Below are 25,150 nucleotides of genomic sequence, written 5' to 3'. Positions count from 1 at the left end.
AAATTCCATTATATGGCAAAAAAAAAAAAAAAATCCACATAGCAAAAACTCTTTTTTATGATGTTGACCAGCTAATTTCTACTTAACCTTCAAACCTCAGCTCTTGTTCTTTTTCTGGAAGTCCCTGTCCTTACAGCCCTTCTCTCCCTCCCCCATCCTCCACCTGAGTCTGATTGTCACTCCTCGGGGCTCCCGGGCCCTCTGGGTTTGCCTCACCCATGATCCTCCCTAACATGCACCTTGATGTCCTCATCTCATGTCCTCGTGGGCTGAAAACTTCTGGGGGACAGTCTGCTGTCTGAGTTTGTATGCCTTGGCGTAGAGTAAACATTCAAAAGATGTTCGTTAAGTTATTTCTGTGGTATTGAGTTGTAAGAATCAAGAGCTCTGAAGTTTTCCTCGCTACTGTGCTTTTCTCTTTTCAGGCTACCTTTCGGTTTTGCCCAAATGCCCTACCATTTCCCCACTTCTGTATTCAGACATTTTTCGAAGGACTAAATCACAGCCTTAACCTGCAGAGAGTCGCAGGCTGAGCAAACAGACACACATAAAGAATTCTGTGTTGAGTTCCATGATAAAGGGGAAGATAGGCTGTGAGAATATGGAGGACATTGATTATGATTTAGGACATCTGGCAAGGATTTAAAACCCTGCCCAAGGTTAGCATGAAGGGAGGTGTTTTCTTCTCCATCAGAACAACTATTCAATCTTTATGCTTCATAAGTTGCAGTGTGGACTGTGTATATCCCTGGGCATGTGCCCATAGAAAGTACCTCCCTCCCTTTTTTATTTTTAAAAGATTCAATATGTTTAAAGAAATGAAACAGGCAATCAAAAATATGAGCTAGTAACAGAGAAATGACACCATAAAAATTAATCAATCCCCCACCCCTTTCTGCTCTAGTTTTATTTGTATCTCTGTTCATAGCCCAACCTGCCCATGGAAAACTATTTTCTCCTCAGCATCACTTTTTAAAAAATATCAAAATCTTTGAACATATGAAAGTGGAGAGAATGATATACAAATAATAATATAACAGATTTCCACTTGCCCAATAACGATAATCAGCAGTAGTACCTCCCATCTTGGTGAAAAGAAGACTTTGATTACTTTCTAAATGTGGGGGAGCCAGTCAAGAAAATCAGTAGGTGCTCACATACCATTCAAACATTTTAATAGACTTAGACAACATGCTTTTTCAAGATCAGAAAGGTCTGATCAATTTAAACTCAAAGGGTAAGAAATTATTGGAGGACAGGATTACATGATAGCTAAAAGATAAATATTGAACTAGGAACCTTTAGGTCATGAAAGCATGTGATGTAGACCGTAGGAAAGAGAAATTCAGTTTTGTCTTAAAAGAAATAAATGTTGAATGTTGGGAACAGATTAACTTATTGAAAAGGTAAGATTGAGTACAACTTAAAATTCACCCTGATGCCATTTGAAGCATTTAAGATATATATATGTGCATGTGTACTCTGCCTCAATCCAAAAGGATGAGTGGCAGGACCCACTAGAGCAAACTGTACAGACGATTTCTAGAAATATAGTCAGTTTCATAACATTTTCTAATATAATTTTAATAGTTCCCCTTCAGGAAAAAAGTTAAAGTCAAGCAAAGCATGTTTATTGATCCACTTCCTTTTTGAACATTTAAAAGCTACCTACTCAAATGCAGGGCACTGATCTAGGAATTTAAATGTGTTTGATTTTACTTCTGTCTCCCTCCCCACTCCCTGGTCCTCTATCTGGAGGAGTAAAAACACAAGTAATAGTAGATATCATTATATTTAGTTCATGATGCATTAAGCTGGGTATTGGACATTTTCTAACCAGGGCAACTTTTAACAATACAATTCTTTTTTTTTTTTTCCCCAAATAATTCTCAGAATTTATTGTTAATAATGTGAACCTAACCAGAAATAGTCTCTCCCCTTTCTAATCATAAATCTTGCTTTGGGGAGATGAAGTATGATGGTATCTGTGTTAGCACAATTTAGTTGGTAGTCACAGTTCTCATGGAGAAGGCAATGGCACCCCACTCCAGTTCTTTTGCCTGGAAAATCCCATGGACAGAGGAACCTGGTAGGCTGCAGTCCATGGGGTCGCACAGAGTCGGACACGACTGAAGCAACTTAGCAGCAGCAGCAGCACAGTTCTCATGTGAGTGGACACCATGCAAATAAATGTATACATTAAAATTGGACCGTACTTAAAGAGATTTAGTAATTCATCCTGTTGCCTCTGCAAATAAAGAGCCAAAGCCCCATTATGCACTTGCTAAAATATGGCAGATAATGATGCATTCATGTTTAATATTGCTAATAAATTTGAAAATTCACACTTTTATTGATAAACATTTTCTTAAAATGCAGTCCAGGAGGACAGATTGTTAAATTTAAAGACTTTATAAATGAGAATTGAAGATAGTGATACGATTAGTGGCAGGGCTGTGCCAAGAGTCATCTACCAACTTACCTGACTCCCAAGCATTCAGCAATGACTTTCGTATTTCACTTTTATGTGCCACCAAACTGCACACAATTTTAGGGGAAAAATTAACATGGTAACAGAGTAATAATAATAGTAAATAATAGTAATAATCATAGTAAATATTGTGCTTCTCCTTATTGACTTAAATTACATGCTTATAATATTTCAGAAAAATATTTCTGTTAGTCTGGTTTAATATATTGCATTTTTTGGCTGTAAAATGTATGTATAGAAGAAATACTTAAATCTCTTTTAAGATTTTCTCTTTGACATAGGGACCAAAAAGGTGTATTGCACACTTCAGACAGTTTGCAATCTAGAAATATTCATTGGAAATGACAAAGTCTCATTAATATTTTCATCTGCATAGGTTTTAATGACATATTGCATAGGTTTTAATGGCATATTGCATAGGTCAGGATGCCCCAAGAATTATTTCCTCTTTGGGTTAGTTCTCTCTAAAATTTCAGAAGATTTTTGAGAGGAATGAATTCATAGCTTATAGATAATATTTCAGAATATATCTTAGAATAGCATAGCACACTAAACTGTATTTTTTGTAGTGAAAGTTTTGCTGTATTTGATGACTATACAGAAGTCTTAATGTTCTTTCTACTTATTACTCTCTAATTGATTAGAAGACATGCTTATTTGAATTTTATCTTGTATCCTTAGTGGACTTTATGTTTCATTCTTTTTTTTTCCTATTAAGATTCCAGAAGCTTATTTCATTAGAGATCCCCATACGTTTCTTCTTACAAAGGACTTTATTAAGGTATTTGTGTTGTATTTAGTGTTCAGAGTGTTCTCTGGTCTCTAGCTGCTTGCATGTACTCACAGGATAACATTTCCACATTTAACCCCAGCTTCTAAATAAGAATAGTGACTTAACGGAAGCATGTTTGGAAGGAGAAGCAGAGCTTGTCTACAAAATACTAACACTTGGATGGTTCTGCACCCTGGGAGAAGAGCACCCGGTGAATTTTCTGGACTTTTTTCATGGCTGACTTGGGATACACTTTGCGTTGTCAGAGTGTGTTGACCTCTCTCGTTGATGCATACTGATTGTGACAATCACTCTCCTTCCCCTGCAGGCCATGGAGGCACAGATACAGAACTTTGGACAAACGCCATCTCAGTTGCTTATTGAGCCACATCCGCCTCGGAGCTCTGCCATGCACCTGGTAAGACGTAGCAGCTTGCGGAACATTTCTGTCTTTCTTTGTACCTGAGTAGAGTTCAAATAAAATAGTGATTTTTTTAGCAGCGTTTTAAATCTTCTCGATGTATTGGCTTAACTCTTCAGCCTCAGGATATACTGATTACCTAGAAAGAAACAGAAAAAGGAGTATAGTTCTTACCTTTAAGTTCGGCTTCAGCTAGCTCAATTTTGGATTCACAAAAATCGCCGCCCTCTCTATTAGGAGTTGGCTCATATACATAAACCCCTTCATACACATACAGGCTTATAGATATACACAGGCACCAAAATTAGGTTACACTTATAAATTAGAATGAAAAATATAAAAGAAACACAATCTAAAGGTAGCTGGTTTGATCTTTGGGGGCAAAGTGTGGTAGAGGAAGTATTCATTTTAAGAAAAGGAAAGAAATATAAAGATAATATACAGCCTCTGCATGGCAGCAGTCAAGAAAATAGATTAAAAATAAGGACCTCAGAGCCAGATTTGGGTCAAGTACCATGTCTGCCTCGAACTAATGAATGAATTGGGCGAGGTATTTAAGCTCTTTGTTTACATTTCAGCCTGTGTAGCCTGAGGGTAACAAATCGCACCAGCCCTGAAAATGCAATGACTCAGTACTGTATGTAGCACTTAGACCAGCCCCTGGCATACAGGTACTCAGTAAATGTTAGCTGGCATTATATTCTCAGTTTGCAAGGGAAGAAGTAATAGTCTTTTCATTTCAATCTGAATCTTTTAAGATCCATTTTCATAAGAATACGACCCCTTTTCAGTTTTTAGCAAACAGTTAACATTTCTTTATTTAATTTGAAGGTAAAAATTTTTCTAAGAAACTACTTTAGAACTTACTTTTTCACTGTGATTTTCCACTAAGCTTTTACTGAGGGAAAAAAAAAATGCTTGACGGCAAAAATGTATTTGCAGCATGAATTACAGTTCATCAACTTTTCTAGATAATTGTCAAGGGACCAGATATCCTCATACTGGAGTAAAATGCCCTGGAACATGGTCCATAATATATGTATAAACAAATGTACAGGTTGTTATTGTGTGATAGAAGTATTGTTCATACCTTTCATTTATCCTGTCAACTACTTTACACATTTGAATCAAGCCCCCTCTGTGTGCCAGGCATGACATTAAGCATTGGCAGTACAGAGGCGAGGCATCCTCTATACCGTCAAAGGGTTGGTAGTCCATCACCTACTGAAGCATAAACAAATGTGTGTGTTTGAAAACATTTCTTTTCCTATACAGTAACTCAGCTGAGCAATTTCACTGTTTAATGAACTCTGCTGCTTGAGGTGGGTCCTCACATGCAGCCAAACAGAGAGGCTTTCACCACGCGTGCCGTCCCCAGCCCCACACCCAGGCACAGCGTAGACATGGGGCCTGCAGACCTGAGAGGAAGCATTTTAACAAACTGTCCAAGAGAATCTCTCTCACACTTTATTTTATGAAATGCTTTGGCAGAAGAGTTTTATCCCCGTGTTGGTTTTCTCTGTTTAATAATAATAGTAGTAAAAAATATTTACCCTGGAGAAATGCCCAGTCAGAACTCATTACTTTCCTAGGGGAAATTGTTAGAGGCTAAATTGGCATGGAACTGTTTATAAAGAAAATCAGCTTTTTAAGTTTATGTAGCAGAGAATTCACACACACACACACACACACACACGTCTCCATAAAATAGTGAACAATTAGAAAACATGCATGAAAGCTAAATAGTGGTTATTTCCAGCATTCTTATCTATCTTTTATGTAATAATGTGTACAGTATTTTGCAACCCACGCCAGTATTCTTGCCTGGGAAATCCCACGGACAGAGGAGCCTTACAGACTACATTCCATGGGTTGGCAAAGAGTCAGATATGTCTTGGCGACTAAACCACCACCACCATACTACTTACTAGTAGTACTAATAGTGTCTCCTTTCTGTCAAGTCATATACTAGATGTTTGAGAAACAAAGATTAAAAAAGCAAAGAGAGTGTTGTCTCTCAGGAAGCTCACCATTGAGCACGGGAAGGAGCCTAAACCACGGTCATCAGAGACACAGCAGAAACGTGCCCATGGAGCACGGACAAGGGAGGCTGTGGAATTTTAATTATTTAGACTGTAGCCATGCCCCCACATCATCCAGGTAAAAGATGAAAGAATCAATTCACTTCGTATTTCACATAAACACTGTCGGGAACTGGCTTGACTGATCTTTCCACCACAGTGGTGTAACCGCACTGAAAAATTACACTGCATCATGTGGACATATCTCTAAGCTAACTTCTTAAATCTCTGGAAGCATGTTAGTCACTCAGTCATGTCCGACTCTGCAACCCCATGAACTGTAGTCCACCAGGCTCCTCTGTCCATGGGATTCTCCAGGCTAGAATACTGGAGTGGGTTGCCATGTCCTTCTCCAGGGGATCTTCATGACCCAGGGATTGAACCTGGGTCTCCTGCATTGCAGGCAGAGTCTTTACCATGCAAGCCACCAGGGAAGCCCTCTTCCATCGTCTGGCAGCACCTAAATTGCAGCTGGTTATTAGTAATTGGGGGTCCTCTCCCAGCAGCTGTGCGGAGTGCCTGCTCCTTTGGCTGTGCCCGCCTCACAGACCAGAGCGCCGACTGCTCTGCTGCCTGCTTGCGCTCACGCTAGCTTGTTTTAATCTCACGCTCCCCCATGCTGTCACTAACTCTGTTATTCTTTCTGTTTTCTTTGCTCTCCTCCCTTTCTATTCAACAGTGTTTCCTTCCACAGAGTCCACTCATGTTTAAAGATCAGATGCAGCAGGATGTGATCATGGTGCTGAAGTTTCCGTCAAACTCCCCAGTGACGCACGTGGCGGCCAACACACTCCCCCACCTGACCATCCCTGCGGTGGTGACGGTGACCTGCAGCAGGCTGTTTGCCGTGAACCGATGGCACAACACAGTAGGTACGTGGGCCTAAGGGAGTCACTTACTAGCGGGGTCTAAAATGCTGTGGTTCAGGTAAGTGTGTGGAGGGCTAGCGAGTGTGCCACATGAGCTACAGAAAGCAGCAGAATAAATAACTGCCAGACTTCACTAAATAACTCGTCTGCCTTCTTCATTGCTGCTGTGTTACAGTGCCGCACGCGGTGCTTGTTGTTGTTTAGTCACTCGGTCATGTCCAACTCTTGTGACCCCATAGATGGTAATCCACCAGGCTCCTCTGTCCATGGGATTTCCCAGGCAAGAACACTGGAATGGGTTACCATTTCCTCCTCCAGGGGATCTTCCCAACCCACGGATCGAACCCTTGTGTCTGCATTGACAGGCAGATTCTTTCCCACTGAGCCACAGGGACGTTCACAGAATGCTTGGCTAATGGATCAGTATCTAATAAGTATTTGATGAATTGAATCAGTTCTACAAATAATTCAGGTCCTCCCACCCTGCTCCTGCAAGGGGAAGAAAAAAAAAAAAAAACACACAAATTTTATCCCATACTAAACAAAAACAAGTTTGAATCTAGGTGGTTTCAAATCCTTTTTCTCCCACTTGATTAACTCATTTAGGAAATATCCGAATGACCACTTTGTGTCAAGTGGTCCTGGGCACTGGGAGTGCAGCAGTGGACAAGGCAAATAGCATCCCTCTCTTTGTGGAGCTTTGAGTCCGAGAGAAGACAAAATCTAAATTGTTTAGCCATTTCATGTGTGTTTTCTCCAAACTCATTCCTGAAGGTTCCAGCCAGTACATCTTGAAGTGATATAATTCTGTCATGAAAATTCGACAAATTGATACTTATCCAGCCAGGACAGCAGTGGATGTGACTAAATGATTTAGTTGGCCCAGTTCATTACTTATATGATCTCCGTAGAAGCCTCAATATCCCCACTGTCTCTAAGTTTGAATGGCTGAACCACACCAAGTTCACCTGAATCTTAATTCTACTGACTTCTGCATCACTCTGGAAAACCAGATTACTTTTAGCTTAATCTCCTAAGAATTTCTGAATACCCCTGTTTTATGGTTATTGGTAATACTTTCAACATGAAGTAGAGCGACTTCCATTCACTCAGAAATATGGAGAAGACATCTCTTAAAAATATCTGAGGTTGGCTAAAAGGTTTGTTCAGGTTTTTCCATAATACTTTACAGAAAAACCTGAATGAACTTTCAGACCAACCCAAATATGACTTTATCATTCACAGGAGTCTTAGCCTCTAGAAATATTTTGCACTGAGAGAAAGCTGTGAAGATTTGAATTTTGTTTTCTTTAGAGTTGTTCTAAAGTTTTATATGTTACCCCATGTAAGAAATTAGGACTAAAGAACTCAGTCAAGCTCTAAATATTAATCCTCTGAAAGTAGCTTTTAGGTTAAGATTTAGGTGTGGCTCAGTTGTGTACCTTCAGTTGACTTGTCATCTTTTGAAAGAAGCTGGAAGGGATGGGAGTCCCATCTTCCTCTCTGCCTTGGCCCAGGTCAGCCCATGCTTACACCCATTTCTACATGTAGACATAACCCTTTACTTAGATTTCAGCTCTCTGATGGATTCCAGAAATGTTATCGTCTTCTATTTTATCCAGCTTTTTCTGTTGTTAGGATAACAACTCTTCCCAGCTTTCTCCATCTTAAGTGGAAACCAACAGTCCCTGTTGTAATGCTTTTTTTAAGATTTGTCTTCAAAAACATGTAGTGTGACTGAATGATTCTTACAGTAATTTACCAAATAATTTTTAAGAAAATACATATTTTGTATAATTGTTATAACACTGCTTATTAGGAAATTCCTCCATTCTGAGAACTTTATGGTCATTTTCTCTTTTAATTAATCTTTAGGCCTCAGAGGAGCTCCAGGTTACTCCTTGGACCAAGCCCATCATCTTCCCATTGAAATGGATCCACTAATTGGTATGTTAACAACAAAAAATACGTTTTCATAAATGCTGCCTATCCACAGTTTCCTATGTGGTTATTTATCACAAATGACAGTTGAATGATACTTTTGCTGTCACAAATTAATGTACAAATAATGTCAAATTGCCATCAAGGAGCTGTGCAAATCATAACATGTCATCTAAGAATTTTTTGTTATTAAAATAATGATTTGTGGTATTTTCTTGGTATTTCCAGAGGTCATTTAGATTGGTTCTAAACAAGGTATATAATTCCAAACTGTGCTTTCTTTCAACCACAACTCTTCTTTAACAACTTTATATTATTTCAAATATATAAGGATTCAAAGCTATTATTAAGAAAGTTGATACTAAAGAATAACTTTTCTGGAAATCTCCATTCAGTAGAGCTAAGCATTTTTTTTTTTAATTTAAGATTTTATATGAATTGCAAACTCAGGAGCTGTAACTGTTTGCAGCAGTATTCAAAGTATTTTTTTTTATTTTATTTTATTTTTAAACTTTACATAATTGTATTAGTTTTGCCAAATATCAAAATGAATCCGCCACGGGTATACATGTGTTCCCCATCCTGAACCCTCCTCCCTCCTCCCTCCCCATACCATCCCTCTGGGTCGTCCCAGTGCACTAGCCCCAAGCATCCAGTATCGTGTATCGAACCTGGACTGGCAACTCGTTTCTTACATGATATTTTACATGTTTCAATGTCATTCTCCCAAATCTTCCCACCCTTTCCCTCTCCATTTTTAAATAATCACATACACATTTATTAGCTGTGTGATGCAGAACAAGTGTCTTAATCTTTCTGGGCCTCAGTTTCATATCTGTAGGATGGTTCCTAATAATGTTCATTCTGCCTGTTCTCATGGGATCATATGAGAGCTAAATAAGAAAAAAATAGAATGTGGTTTGAAAAATTATAAAGCCATAAGCAATTTATGGTATTTTTTCCTTCGATTAATTCAGCCTCCGTCTTTGAACCCAGAAATAAGATGCAAGGCAGCCATTTAGGTTAGTTACCTATACTCCTACACAGAAGAGCACTTATATTTCTCTTGGAGAATATATGCTTAGGACAAGGAATATTTTTCAAGTGGATTCCAGCTTCTAGCTGTTTCTCTGCTAAAAAAATAGCAACAGTTTCACGTACAGCTAGAATGTAACCGTGGAAGATTAATAGCTGTATTCTATTAATCAAGCACCAACTACATAGTTTTCAAGGGACTCAGACCTTTGATTTTCTTTTCCTTTGCTGTTTTTAAAATTTTTTGTTTTGACTTTTTGCCTTCTCTGGTAATTATTATTATAGTGTTAGTCGATGTCCACAAATAGTAACACTTACATTTAATTGGTGTTAGGAAGTGATGGTGGTCTTCTACATCTGCATTTTCTGTTTAAGAATTCAGCCCAGGGATCTGGCCTGGAAGGACGGTGTGGAGGAAGGGACAGGCTGGCATGCAGACAGGCACTGGGGAAATCACAGGGCGTCTCTCAGTTCTTGACTCTATTCAATTCAGCCCCAGTGCTGCCCGTGACTCTCTGCCTGTCTCTTTCTTCCCCAGCCCCTCTCCCATCTTTCTCATTCCCCTCCTCCCCTGCTAGCCCATTCTTGAAAGGCTTCTGTTTGTTGACAATCCAGGTCTTTAAAGCTGCTGACTTAAAGCTCCCTGAGGGGCCACCTACATAACAACACCCCTCGCACAAATCCCTACTTTCTTCTTTTCCCATGAATCATAAAGGCCATCAGAAAATGACAGATGGGGGCAAATATGAAGACATTTTTTCCTTATGTAACATACTTCATACAATATTTATTCCTTATTATTATTGAACTTGTTGGTCAATAATGAACTTGTGCAGGGTGAATATCTATTGAATTAAGTGCATATAAATATTTTTATTATGTTGTAAATTCCCATCTTGAATTCCTCATATCAGTGGAAGAACTACTTAAATTTCCAACAAATTTTTAAATATATAATATGGTTCATAAATAATCATTGCTACTAAACAGTTTATATTCCTCATGAGGAAATGCTAAAATCTTAATCATATAGCATTAGAACCCATTTCTAGATAAATGAAGCATAAAAGTATTCCTTCTATAAGTGCTTGGTGAAACTCTTTGTAGAATCTCTCTTTAAATTCCTGTATCTATTTTACATTTAGCCAATAACTCTGGTGTGAATAAACGGCAGATCACAGACCTCGTTGACCAGAGCATACAAATCAATGCACATTGTTTTGTGGTCACGGCAGATAATCGCTATATTCTTATCTGTGGATTCTGGGATAAGAGCTTCAGAGTTTATTCTACAGAAACAGGTAAACTGAGCTATGAAATACCTTATCCTCATCAGAATGCCCGTTGTTTCACCTAAAGCTTCATATGAAGTCATACTTCTTAATGTAGGTGTCTTCATCTTGATGCCAAGATTCCAATTAAATGTCCACATTGGAAGTAATTGACTGCTTCTAATTTCATCCATTCTGAACTTTAACGTGAGTTGAGCCCTGAGTTCATGGGACAAAAGGGACTACTGTCCCCCTCCCCCAAATCAAATCCAGTAAAAGGCCTTAAAGCTCCCCTTAGTCTAGCCTAGCCTGGGAGGAAAAAAATCATGATTGTGTTATTTTATAAGTTCTTTTCTTAAAAAAAAACCGAAGTGACGTTCTTGTATCATTTTTTCAGAAGGGATTCAAGAACCTAAATCTGTAGCTAGATTTGAATTACCTTGTAAGTTTGCAGGTCTGTAGAGTCACTTTCCACAAATCTAGTAGAGTAAAGTTAAGCTTACTACCATTGAAAGAAAAATAGCCATTGGATTCAACCTGCCGTTTCTGTGTTGCAGGGAAGCTAACTCAGATTGTATTCGGCCACTGGGACGTGGTGACGTGCTTGGCCAGGTCTGAGTCGTACATTGGTGGGGACTGCTACATTGTGTCTGGGTCTCGCGATGCCACCCTTCTGCTCTGGTACTGGAGCGGGCGACACCACATCATAGGGGACAACCCGAACAGCAGTAAGTATTGGTCTGGAATTGTCCCATCAGACTGTAAATTCCTTTAATTTCCCTAATAACTTTTGCTGGGGTTGTAAGGATCTTAAAATATGAAAGCTTAAATAGCATTGGAATATAGCTGTATTCTTTATTGGAATATAGCTGTATTCAAAGTGTAAAAAGAGAGCAACCACTGTAACCTTCAGCCTGAGGAAACTCCCAGATCCCCTCCCAGTGACCCTCTGCCCAGCTGCCCTTCCCCGGTCTCCAAATGTCCCCATCCTTTCAGAATTTCCTTCCATGTCACCTGGTCCTTTCAACTTCCTGTGATTTCTCTCAGCTGAATGTATTCTCTCCCTTCTCTGAAATTCCATACACTTTATTTGTGCCTCCTGAGGACACTTACTGCTTTCTATCAGGGGTATAGTCAGTATCTCTGTTTATTTATTTGACAGTGATTGAGTACCCCCTCAGGTTAGGCATGGGGGGGAGCAAAAGCTGAATAAGATGATTTCTTTGTTTAGGGTGATTCCTGAGTGTTTTTTACTCAACAGTGCTCCCAAAAATATTCCACAGGGAAAAAAAAGAGGTACTCCAGAGTAAAATAAATTTTAGAAAACACAGTATATATACTCTTATTCTCTATGTAAGCTCTGAAAGTGTCACACAAATACGTCTGTTGATGTTTGTATAAACCAGAGTTTCTCAAGGGCTTCCCAGCTGGTGCAGTGGTAAAGAATCCAATGCAGGAGACACAGGTTTGATCCCTGAGTTGGGAAGATTCCCCTGGAGAAGGAAATAGCAACCCCACTCCAGTATTCTTGCCTGGAGAATCCCATGGACAGAGGAGCCTGGTGAGCTACAGTCCATGGGGTCGCGAAGAGTCTCACACGACTGAGCACACACACGCACACATGGTTTCTCAAACATGTTTTCCGAGGAACCTTTTGCTCATGAAAGAGCAGTTATTATTCCTGCGAAATGTTGTTCTGAGGAAGCTCTGAAGCGCACCATGAGACCCTCTCTTTGCATCTGAAGGTTCTGATTCCTGGCATAGTTGCACACATTATAGGTTTTCAATAAATACTGTTAAATGACTGAGGAACTAGATAACAGATTTCCTAGAAATAATTACTGCTTTTAACTACCAAGCTTGTATCTCCTGTAAAATAGAGAATGATTTCTGTAAACTGTTAATAATGGTGAGTACCTAAACTAGGGTTATTCCAATTATAATTCATACATTGGTCACAATGTTAACAGTACTCTGAAAACATGAGTTTGGGAACATTTATGATGAAACAGAGCTAAGAATTTCCCAGGAATACTATGTACCTGCCACTGAAATACTATAGAGAAAAAAGAAACGTCCAGGAGACCAAGGTATAACTGTGAGAGAGCTGGGCATGGAAATCTTCATGTGTATATGAAGGTAGTGAGAGAAGGAATGACCGGGTGATTTAGATGACCCGGTGATTTAGTCTTATCGCCCATAGCTAGAGGTGAAGAAAAGTAGATGAAGCGACTGCAAGTGTATTATGAAGTTGTGTCTCTGACTGTAGATACTGAATAAGAGAAAGTATGTGTAATTATACATTTTAGCCTCTGCTCCAAGTTGTGAGATATTGGTTTGAGGAAAACACATATTCAGTGTTGCTTGATTTCCAACCAGCGCAACTAATCAGCCACCAGTTCTACAGTATACAAAACATCATACTCTAACTGCTAATAAGTCATTTACTCTTTTTAAAACTGTATCCCTAAAAAAAAAAAAAGGGCTTTGCTTTTAACAGGATTCTTGTGGTGTGTGTGTGTGTGTGTGTAAAATATATTTGACCTACTTTATTATTATACTTTATTATTCTTAATCATGGTACATTATCACATGTATTTTGTCTAAATGTATTTTTACATATTTCCAAATTTCCTTTTTTGAGACTAGTGTAGCATTCATTACAAGAGAAGTTGAATTGAGCACCAGAGCTGTGTGGTATCTTCCATCTATTATTGACACAAATTAGAAGTTATTAGATAGAAAAAACTTTATAAAGAAGCAAAATAGTGTTTTAAATCCAATTAATTAACATCTTCAAAATGAAGCTCAGAAATGATGAAAATGATGTTTCCAAAAAGAATTCATTTCTTAAAAACTACCATCTGGTAGTAGAGAAGATAATATAATGTCCTGCTATGAGATAAAAATGTTAAATTATAGTAATTATCTGTTAACTACTTTATTTTCTAATTATCTTCTAAACGAAATGATGGTTGACAAATGATCATATCTTTGCTCCATCACTTAGCAAGAAGAGTGAAATGTAGTATTATTTAGAGTATTCAAAGTTCCTATGGTAGGAGCTGTGTAATAGGAATGTTTATGTTAATTCTTAAGAACAAAACTGTGACTGATAGATTTGTTAAAATGTAGCATTTTATTTAAGCTTTAAATAAAGACAGGATTATCCCTAAGAAATTATTGCATAATATTACATATACAGTATTGTCTCCATTTGTGGGGATATACATTTTTTTATTAAAAACTGTCATCATCATTATAAACCTAAAGGACTTTCATAAAACCCACCCTGCCAAGACTTTCCTAGACATTTAATGTGAGCATATATAGCATGGTTCCACTGTATTTGTTATCCTTAACATAAAAGGGAAGAAATGCTCTTCTAGATTAAACAGGATGAGTTGCTAAAGTATTGGCCAAGCAGCAAGCATGTACTGAACATGTGCTGTGTCCTGGTACTGTATTAGCAGCTGGGAGGGCTGGGCAGTCAAAGTCTCTGATTTTCTGGGGTTCACCCAAAAGTCTGTATTATAGTGTATATAGACTGTAAGAGTCACAAAACTGCTTCTCTTGCTTGGAATTATCAAGTGTACTGAGTATTGCATGAATCATGAATTGCTATCAGATAGTATTTAGTTTCCTAAGTACTTGTATCTACAAAATGTTTAATGTTATATCTTGGGCACAGATGGATGATTATATAAAAACTGATTTCAGCTTTTTGCCACATGGATAGTAAAAATCATGATAGTAAAAAAGTCATTTTTAGTAGTTGATCGACTTGACTGGTTTGTAACTGACTTAATCTGTTAGAAAAGGCAACCTCCCAGCTCATGTAGGCATGCCTAGAGAGACCTTATATGTTGGTCAATTCACCTTTTGCAGAGGCAGTCAAAGCACACACTGAATTGACTGTCACATCAGGGATCAGCCATGGGTATTTGCCATCAGAAAACCCACAATATGAAAGGGAAAAGCTTTTCTTTTTCCAGTTTCAGTTTAATCTGTTCTAGCTACCAATTCACAGGTCAGAGAATCAGGCTATATGTGCTTTCTATCTCATAATGCATTGCTACACAAGACCAAAAAGCTAGTTACGTCTAAATTCATATTAAAGTGTGTGACACAATGCCCTTAGGTTTCAAGGGTTGTATATATTAACCTAGACTTGAAGAGGGAAGTCCTAGCATGAAATGTAATATCCCAGTAGCTGTTAGAATTCAGGACTTGGTCTTGCTGTGGACATTAAATTCGCTTTGTATGTCAGAGGCTGAATCATATTTATCCAGCACACCACCATAATGTGATAGGATTCATTTACTCACCTTATGTGCACATCACTAAAACTTCCTCAAGATGAACTCAAGCACTTTAATAGATGTATGCTTCTTTTACATTGTCATTATTATTTTTTAATGGATAGCTCTATTGGTGTCACAGAGGGAAAAAATAATGTTTCTGCATTTTTTTAGGTAAGTTTGAAAAAGTTAATGGCTTCATTGTATCAAATACATATATTGTTGTGACTAACTTGGACATCTCATAAATAAATCTTTTTCTAATTGCCTTTACAGTTTTAATGAATTTGCCACAAATACAATGAAAACGTGTAAGCAGATGATTACAGAGTTTCAGACCGTTAAAGAAACATGCAAAGGCTACCTGGCCTAGGTTCCAGTTGAATTAATTATACTGGTTTTATTAATATATTGCAGGCTAATATTCACTGCTACTCTTTCAAACTTGCAACTCCGAACATAGACAATTTTCCTGTAGATGTAAATAGGTGCCTGACGAGATAACAGAATTGCAGAGATGTGAAGGACACACGCTTTGATCTGAAGCAGACTCTTACACAAATTGTGAAACTAATTTGGAAGTGATAAAAATTAATTTGCGCACTTTAATTGGAAGCAGGCGACCGCCTGAAAGGAAGGCGAGCGGAGCAGGCAATCTGTGCTCAAAGCTGATTGAATTTTTTGTCAGGCAGGTATCTTGGACTTGGCCGCTTATCCTCCTGAGCCCTTCTCTACAATATATTACAGCCCATCTCTGACCGGTGTTCTTTAAAAGGATCAATGCTATTCCTATTGAATCCCTGGAGCCCCAAATTTCATTGATCTTGGGACTTGACATTTCTCATTACGTGCGGTAGCTTCCAACGAGATAGTCACAAGAGGGCAAGTCAACATTGTCTCTTCAGCAGACACTTAAAACACATCAGGGCCTCGGCTCCAAATCCAGTCTGCTTGTAAAATATGTGGTTTTAATGTCTATACCAGATACAAGGTGCTGGATAGAGAGCTGGTTGACATTTTTTTTTAATCATAGCAACAGGAAACTTTGAAAGAGAATTTACTGTTCATCTTTGCAAATCAAATCTACGAATACACTTTGAGTCATATGTGTAAGAGCTTGTTATTGTGCTTTTTCAATTTCACTTTTGAAAAACAAGGCTTTAGCTCACGTTTGAGCATTATGCAAAACAAACTATAAAATGAGAAGCCCATTGAAAAGGAGACTCCAGCTGTGCACACATCTTTTCCCTGGGCTCCCATTGTGTAAGCCTCAGCTCTGGACACTGACACTCCTGCCAGCTCCAACCTATCACTAAACATCTGCCAAATCACATCCCTTGCTTTGTCTGCATCCAGCCTTCTTTTCAAATGACCATCCTGGTGCCCAGCTCCACAGCCACCACTAACCAGTGGTGCTATGGAGGATGAAGAAAGCTTAGACAAAGAATAACCTAAAGATATTATATGTATAATATATATAATTATATATTTTGAGAGGAGGTGTGGGGTCACACAGAGTGGGACACGACCGAAGTGACTTAGTAGTAGTAATAGTAGGTACATGTGTAATAACTTTGAGAGGAGGTGTAGTTACGTGTGTAATAATTCTTACCTTGTAGGGCTTCCTGGGGACCAAAAGACAATGTCCATAATGTAATGCCCCTAGTACAGGGCCCATTCTGCAGGAGACCTCCTCCCGTGCCCTCAGCCCAACATTTGGAGACTTTATAGGGTTCTCGACTAAGAAGAGGACTGCTTGCCACTCAGCTTCTGCTTTTCCTTCCCCCTTTAAAGAACTGAGGCTGCAAGAGTCTTTGTCTTGAGCCAGAAGCAATCTAAGAAACAGACGTGACTAATGTGCTCTCATGATCCAGGTGTCTTGGATCTATACCAGCGGGATCTCTGGGCACCATGCAGAATCGCACCTCCTGGGGAAAGGCAGGCGGATGATAACTGTAGATTATTTGGGGAAGAGGATGGTAGCACAGTTGAGTACTGTGACCTAGATCCTAGTCTTGAAGTCTCAGGACTTCAAGGACAGACATCTGCCCTGAAACAGCAATGCTCAGGGGAAAATGTGGTCAGTGCCCTCTCTGAAGAAGAAAAAGAATAACTTAGACTTAATGACTAGATAGGTTTATATCTATCGTCTATTTTTTTTTTTCAAGTACTCCATGAGTGCGTGATAAAATGAAATCACATCATGGGACTTTTTCCAACCCATGAAATGTTTTTATGTGGGTTACCTTGTGACCTGTGGAAAATGCAGGCCCAGGTGTTTCTAGTACTTGGGCCACAAACCTCTGCAGCAGGCCCTCAGGTGGCCAAGGACACAGTGTCTCAAGAAGGGACTCCTCATGACTAAAATGATGTCTAGCATCATTTTTTTTTTCCAAAATAAATCTTGAAATCAGAGAGCCCTGATGAAAATACTACACCCTTTGAAATCTCTTATTCTGGAAACTCAGGTCAAAAATCCATCATTTTTATATAGGTATAAACATGACTGAAAATACTTTCTGCAGTGATTCTGCAATGACCCCACAAAGGCCAGGGATAAAATCTGAATGTCATATATCATCAGGAGGTTCATTTTCTGACTCCAGCAGAACCACACTAAGGATCACAGAAAATCTCTGCTGTTTTTGTTTAGCTCTAATGTAGAAGAACTCAAGCTTCTCCTGCATATCAGTAGTCCCGTAAATGAGGTTTAAAATAATAAGGACCATGAGTAATCTTTACTTTGATCACTTGTCTGAAAGCCACAGCCTATCACGCTGAAAGGCTCTTTTGTCAGTTCTATGTGGATAGCAGCATCGGATACCTTTGTACTTTTTTCATCATCCATTTAAAAAATACTGAAATGACTTGTGATAAAAATGAGATGGAATCTGTTTATTGTAAGCCTGGTATATTTGCTCTTTCCAAATACTTGCTTAGGAGGAATCTTAAAATCGGACTTCTTTTTTTTCATTCATCGTAATTCCATCACACAGAAAGCTCTTCTTCTGAGAAAGTGACTCTGGAAGGAGGGCAGTGGTGCTCTGGTCCTCAGAGGAGAGGTCTCACCTGCACCTCCCTCTGCACGGCGCCCTTTGACCCTCAGCTACATCCATCAATTGTGATGTGACACTGACGGAATATTTCTAGGATTGTGAATGATTGTCCGGGTGGGTGACATCTGTCCCTGGCAGTGAAATGAATTATAGGGAATATGTTTACCCCCACTCCCGCTGCCGCTGCAGATTCCCCAACTCAAAACCCCAGAACAACATGTTATTTACTCTTCTGTGGTTGAAAGCAGGAAACCATGCTTCTCAGGGGCCCTACAGAATCTTCTAATAGTTAAGTTTCGCAGTTTACTCAAATGACCTGGGGAAATTGTAATGAAAAATAAAACATTTTAAAATTTTTAAATCAGAGGTAAGCCTTGGAAAAACTTACTTCCTCATAGAAAATGTATTACATACTTAAGGAATATGTTTACTATTTTTATACATTTTTAAAATTTCCTGCAATAGAACTAGATTGCCTTTAACTTTTTCTGTGGCATATAGGGGAAAGGTTTATAAAACTATATAAATTTTATTAAATATATAATTGTAAGATGTTTAATTCATCAGTCTCTCCAAGATAAAATAATCACTTAGAAAAATTAAGGATGATATTACACATAAAATCTTGTCAGTAATTAATCCTCATTTTGCCAGGGAACATAGGGCATCTTTGAAGCATAAATTTAGAATCAAATGACAGACTAACATGGGCTTTTAGCTTCCCTTCCCACTCACCATCTAGGTAAGAAATGTCTCAAACACAAAATGGAAGCTGATGGATGTGAGGAAACTCACAGAAAACAGTGAGCAGTTCTTGGGGAGACAGAACACCAGTGGGTCTGAAGGAAGAGATATTGGCAGATGGAAAGAGTATTGAGTACCTTGCTGGGTAGAACGCTTTCATTATGTACTTTCTTCACAGAATTTTCCATGCATGACCTATTGAAGCCTTCCCTCCTGCCACATGGGGCAGGAATCAGAGCACTGCCCAGGGCTGGATCATTGCCAGGGGAGTGGCTGACCCAGGAGCGGGGCACAAGCTCCAGCCCTTGGACATTCACTTCCTCCACCGCCTCCTTCACAGTGAGGGAATAGCAGCCCAGGAAGTGTAGGACATCTCTCTGAGAGATGAGATGGAGGAGGGGGTTCAGCCTGATCCAGAAAAAAGTATGAGTTCACAGAGAAAAGCAGGCTAGCATGCAGGATCTCAGGCATCCTAAAGGAAAGATGACAGACCCAACAACCAGGTGAAGCAGAGTGAACAGGACAGAAATACAGAACTTTCTCAAAAGTCTTAATATTTTCTAAGGTATGAGAAAGGGGACATTAAAGCCATTGGTAATAGTCTATATTTTTAAGCTGGGGGTGAGTACAAGGTAATTCATTTTATTTTCTTAACCTTATATATGCTATAAATATTTAATAAATAATTAATGTTTTTAATCTAAAAGCAAATGAAAATACACATAGTTGTGTGGAAGCTACCAACTTGAATTTTTTAATTATCAATAAAAATAGTCTACAATAATATTCCTCAAACTTTCTAATACACTGACCCCTTTTAAAAAGTACAAAATTACTACTAACCCCCCAAAAATCTCTGACTCTAAGGAATGTGTTCTTGGACTCCTTGAATCTAGTTTGAGAAACATTGACTTAATTAGCTCATCGTAATCTTTAAGTGCATTTCAACTATTAATTGCCACAGCATAGATTTTTGATGGTGGAGAAAGATTTCATCTTTACAACTGGTTAAAAATACAGAGTATCATCAAAATGTAAATCTGAAATTTAAAATTTTTCATAGAACTTTTCAGTCTCAATAAAATAGCCACAGATCCCAGGATACACAGACCATAATTTGATAAATACCAAGAATTCTGGAAGAGTTGCAGTCACAAGGCCAAGTTACAACATGACTTCTCAAGCAGGAAAAAGTAATGGTCAAATGATACTGACAACATGAAATAATGATATTTTTATATATGCACAAAGGCTTATTTATGTATAATACTTGCTCTTTGCTGAAATTATATTGTAGCATCAACTGAACAATACATCCAAGATGAATAACAAAATCATACAAGTTTGCTGGAACTATTTAATAATTAAAGAGGCAATATAAGGCATTAATAAGTGTGACGTTGTTAATGAAAAGTGGAAATAGTTTGGATATTACAAGGCATTGATAAATATTTGTTGGATCTGACATGAATAGGCAGATGTTAATTGTTAATAAGCATTTCATGTCCCTCTTCTGAGCACCCTGCCTTCAACAGAGTTTCACTTCAGAGTCTGTTGGGTCCTCATATCCTATCCTGTACAGCTGACACTGGCTTTCTTTTCCCTTGTACCAAAGCAGCCACTCCAGACTGTACCCAGGATGGCAGCATACCCAATGCACCTTCCAAAATTCCTGTCTGAATTTCTGTTGTTTCCTTTTCCTCCACACTTTTGTACCGAGACTGTAGCAATCCCTCATTTCCATCTTGAAAGTGGCTTCTCCGAATGACTTTCCCAGCAAGACGCCGCTGGGCAGGAAGCCCTCGCAGTTTTGCTGGTCCTTCTCACAGTCTTACAGGCATGCAGTTTATTCACCAATATTCTGCTTTTCTCTCCATTCATTTGTGGATTTTTTTTCTTTCTTTTTGCTTTTTTGTTTAATCCCATTTCGCTCTGTGCACCCACGTTTGTTCTTCACACTTGTCATTGTTGAGTGCCTCCAGTGGTCAACCTGTGGAAGATGTGCCATGGTGGTTGGATGTGTTCTAAGCAATTCCAGGTTACAGTGTACGTCTTCTTTATACTCCCAACTCCTAACCCGCTGAGAAGACCTGTCACTTAGAAGGCATGCACTCAGTACAGAGGGCAAAGCACTTGGCAGTCAGAATGCTGATGCAGAATATTCAGCTGCTCTTTCTTGGCTAGGATCGCACCAAAGTCAGATGGAGAATTAAGATGATCATCTGATTGTCTCTTCTTTGCTTTACTACTTTCCATTCCCATCTCCAAAAAAATCAAAGCACCATAGCCTGTTTTGTTGAAGATCTTAAGGAACATTTTTAAAGGGGTAAGAGCAAGTGTTGCAAAATTACCTAGCTCTGGGTTCAGTTCCAACACTTGCTCCTGTATGAACTTGTGTAAGTTGAACAACCTTTCAAAGCTTTGGAGTTCTATAAAATAGAAAAAATAATTGTACCTACCTCCTATGTTTTGGCAAGCTTGATTTCTATTTCTTCACAGTAATCAGAAGAAAAAAAAGTATTTCTCGCCACTATCATGATGTTATAAGTAGGTCACATTTGTTGACTTAGCCGTCATCTAAGCATCCTGAGTCAAAGCTATGGTTTTTCCAGTAGTTGTGTATGGATGTGAGAGCTGAGCCATAAAGAAGAATTAATGCTTTCAAACTCTGGTGCTGGAGAAGACTATTGAGAGTCCCTTGGACTTGCAAGGAGATCCAGCCAGTCAATCCTAAAGGACATCAGCCCTGAATATTCATTGGAAGGACTGATGATGAAGCTGAAGCTCCAATACTTTGGCCACAATGCATAGAGCCAACTCATTGGAAAAGACCCTGATGCTGGGAAAGATTGAAGGCAGGAGAAGGCGGCAACAGAGGATGAGATGGTTGGATGGCATCACCGACTCAATGGACATGAGTTTGAGCAAGCTCTGGGAGACAGTGAAGGACAGGGAAGCCTGGCATGCTGTAGTCCATGGGGTCACAAAGAGTTGGACACGACTGAGTGACTGAACAACAGCAAAAGCTTCCTGTGTGGTAGGCACAGTAGGTTTCCTCATTTTGCAGATGAGGAAAAAGCAGAGAGATTAAATAACTGCCTCATGGTCACACAGCTATTAATAGTAAATGCCCTTACTAAACATTAATGATTGTTATTTTTAAGTGTTCGATTTAATGGTAGAACCCTTCATTCCTGCTGTTGGTCTGTGGACACTCACTGCTGTTGTTCCCTTCCAGGTGACTATCCTGCTCCAAGAGCTGTCCTCACGGGCCATGACCATGAAGTAGTCTGCGTTTCTGTCTGTGCAGAACTTGGACTTGTTATCAGTGGTGCTAAAGGTCAGGAGACATTTCTTTCATTTTAGGTCTTTAAAAACTGTACTGTTTTCACAAGTTAACCATGATTTGTGATTTGTTTCCTTGAGGAGTCTTTCCGTAGACAAATGCAATCCCTAGGTTCTTTGCAGCTGTTTAGTTTTATTAATATTTGCTAGTACTAATATAAGATAGATGTAAATTTTTATGAAGTACTTTGTGGTCACCGGCATTCTAGCCAGAACACTGGTAAATCAAACTGTAGCACACGCATCTGATGCAGTCATTACAAATCACGTTCAGAAGCCAAGGGGGAGAGAGCCGTGATCAAGGGGATCACGGGGGCTCAGGCGGTTCACCAGACATAGCCCTGGGTCCACCCCCTCCACTAGTCCTTTCTTCTCAAGGTTGGGTAGGTGGGAGAGGAAATATGATGGCTTAGTTCTTTTGGCTTTTTATGGAAGAAGTACTGCTTCGGGAGAAGTCAGGAAACTTCGATTCTAATTCTGGCTCAGATACCAATTCTCCATGGAAGGTTCTGGGGCAGGAAGGAGCCTAATGCTTAAGAGAAACTGAAAGAAAACCAGAGGGGCTGAGTGTGCTGAGGGCACCACGGAGGTGAGGAGACAGAAGGGTGAAGAGGCGGGAGACCCGAGGCATAAGGATTTGCAATTTGCGTTTGTTTTGAACATAGTAGAAAACCATCGAAGGTTTTTAGCAAGATGATGAGATGATCAGATTTTGTTTCTAGGGCCTTATTCTGACTGCTATTATACATAGAAGATGTGATGTCTGAACACACAGGGACACTTTGCTTTTGTATTTAAGAATAAATAACCCAGGGAGGAATACAAAAGGTATTTTCAATAAGTGTCTTTTAATGTCTGTTTTAGTAGTAATATGTATAACGTCATTCTGTTCTATAAAGCAAAAAAAAAGAAAAGGAAAACACAAGCCACATAATACGCATAGGGAAAAAACAGTAACTTTCTATAGATGATGGTTGATATTACAAGTGATTGCTATTTTTCTCTTTAATTCTTCATATTTTCTGGAATGCACGTCTATTACTTTAGTAATCAGGAAAAAATTTGGGTATAGCCTCATAATATCACTTGTTTTGAAAAATATATATCTACTGAAATCAATTGATTGAAAAATAGGAATAAAATTCATATAAAGTTTTTTGGAGTATTTCTAAAGGATATGCTGCTAAGTCGCTTCAGTCGTGTCCAACTCTGTGCGACCCCATAGACGGCAGCTCACCAGGCTCCCCTGTCCCTGGGATTCTCCAGGCAAGAACACTGGAGTGGGTTGCCATTTCCTTCTCCAATGCATGAAAGTGAAAAGTGAAAGTGAAGTCACTCAGTCGTGTCCGACTCCTAGCGACCCCATGGACTGCAGCCTACCAGGCTCCTCCATCCATGAGATTTTCCAGGCAAGAGTACTGGAGTGGGGTGCCATTGCCTTGGATAGGTAATACCAAACTATATTAACCAATTATTTTTATGAACTTGGCTAGTGAATATTTGAAGAAGGCAATGGCACCCCACTCCAGCACTCTTGCCTGGAGAATCCCATGGACGGAGGAGCCTGGTGGGCTGCAGTCCATGGGGTTGCTAAGTTGGACACGACTGAGCGACTTCACTTTCACTTTTCACTTTCATGCATTGGAGAAGGAAATGGCAACCCACTCCAGTATTCTTGCCTGGAGAATCCCAGGGACAGAGGAGCCTGGTGGGCTGCCGTCTATGGGGTCGCACAGAGTGGACACGACTGAAGCAACTTAGCAGCAGCAGCAGTGAATATTTTATCTCAGCGCTGTTTCTGCCTGAGGCGGGAGAGAGAAACAGTTGAAGCAAAATAAATCATTCCCCATACTACTTTTACATTCTTGCCTCATTCTTCATTTATTTGAAACAATGTTCCTACAGTCTGAATTACTTGATTAATTTTCTCAATTTTGCCTTTTACATTTTATATATAGACCATAGAAAAGGTACATTGACAGTAATGTATCTTTATGTGGCACAGTGTTAAAATTTTGATGATACTAAAGAAATTTAGCAACTGTTTTGATAATTCTCCCAAACTTTGTAAAGAAAAATTTTCTAAACACATGAGAACACTTGCGGGACATACAGTCTCTTTTATTCTCATGTAATGTATGGACTGTATCCTGTTTTAATGAATATTATCCTATGAAGGAAAAGAGCAAGTATTTACCAAATGAAAAGTTTGGAAGACACATGTGTGTGTCACATAACAGTTGTCTGTTGCTATCTAACATCAGTGCTTGGCTCTTGCCAGCATAGTTTTCTTTTCTGCCTCTTCCTACAAACCTGAGTGTATATTCAGGTGCCAATTGTGGGTTTGTGAGAGTAACATGAGTGGCCATTGCTGTTCCCTACTCTGCAGAGGGCCCTTGCCTCGTCCACACAATCACTGGAGATTTGCTCAGAGCCCTCGAAGGACCAGAAAACTGCTTGTTTCCACGCCTGATTTCTGTTTCCAGTGAAGGCCACTGTATCATCTACTATGAACGAGGGCGATTCAGCAATTTCAGCATCAACGGAAAACTTTTGGCTCAAATGGAGATCAACGATTCAACACGGGTAAATCTGCATGTTGAGTCTAACTAGGGACTGAGCCAAGAGGTTAAAGATTGACTATTTTGCATTCAGTGACTCGTACTAGAAATTCTCGGGTATTCAGGTAAATGTGTACTGGTTTATAAAAACATATAAATTCATATTGATGATGCTTTGAACAAAGCCAGGGTTCATTTAATCTCAAGTAGTTAACTCAGTGAATTAGACTTTGAAGGTGACAGCTGTAGTTTGATTAGAGGT

The 25,150-nt window shown here is 39.1% G+C and overlaps 1 protein-coding gene across 6 annotated transcripts in view; it reads left to right on the top strand.

The window, feature by feature from the left end:
- NBEA (neurobeachin) overlaps positions 1-25,150 on the top strand; it is a 674,548-nt gene that overhangs the window by 644,698 nt on the left and 4,700 nt on the right. For 3 of the 6 annotated variants that reach the window (XM_070800567.1, XM_070800565.1, XM_070800570.1), the window contains 8 exons: positions 3,210-3,272; positions 3,592-3,681; positions 6,445-6,637; positions 8,510-8,581; positions 10,756-10,911; positions 11,439-11,609; positions 22,221-22,322; positions 24,717-24,913. In XM_070800567.1, coding sequence (XP_070656668.1) covers positions 3,210-3,272; positions 3,592-3,681; positions 6,445-6,637; positions 8,510-8,581; positions 10,756-10,911; positions 11,439-11,609; positions 22,221-22,322; positions 24,717-24,913 — 1,044 coding nt within the window. The remainder of the gene's footprint in view (positions 1-3,209; positions 3,273-3,591; positions 3,682-6,444; positions 6,638-8,509; positions 8,582-10,755; positions 10,912-11,438; positions 11,610-22,220; positions 22,323-24,716; positions 24,914-25,150) is intronic. The other 3 variants (XM_070800566.1, XM_070800569.1, XM_070800568.1) reach the window with 3 other exon arrangements.

This window comes from Bos indicus, chromosome 12, assembly GCF_029378745.1.
Source record: "Bos indicus isolate NIAB-ARS_2022 breed Sahiwal x Tharparkar chromosome 12, NIAB-ARS_B.indTharparkar_mat_pri_1.0, whole genome shotgun sequence".
NCBI classification, from domain to species: Eukaryota; Metazoa; Chordata; class Mammalia; order Artiodactyla; family Bovidae; genus Bos; species Bos indicus.
Note: the sequence above shows the minus strand (reverse complement) of the source record. Positions and strands in the feature narration are given on the sequence as shown.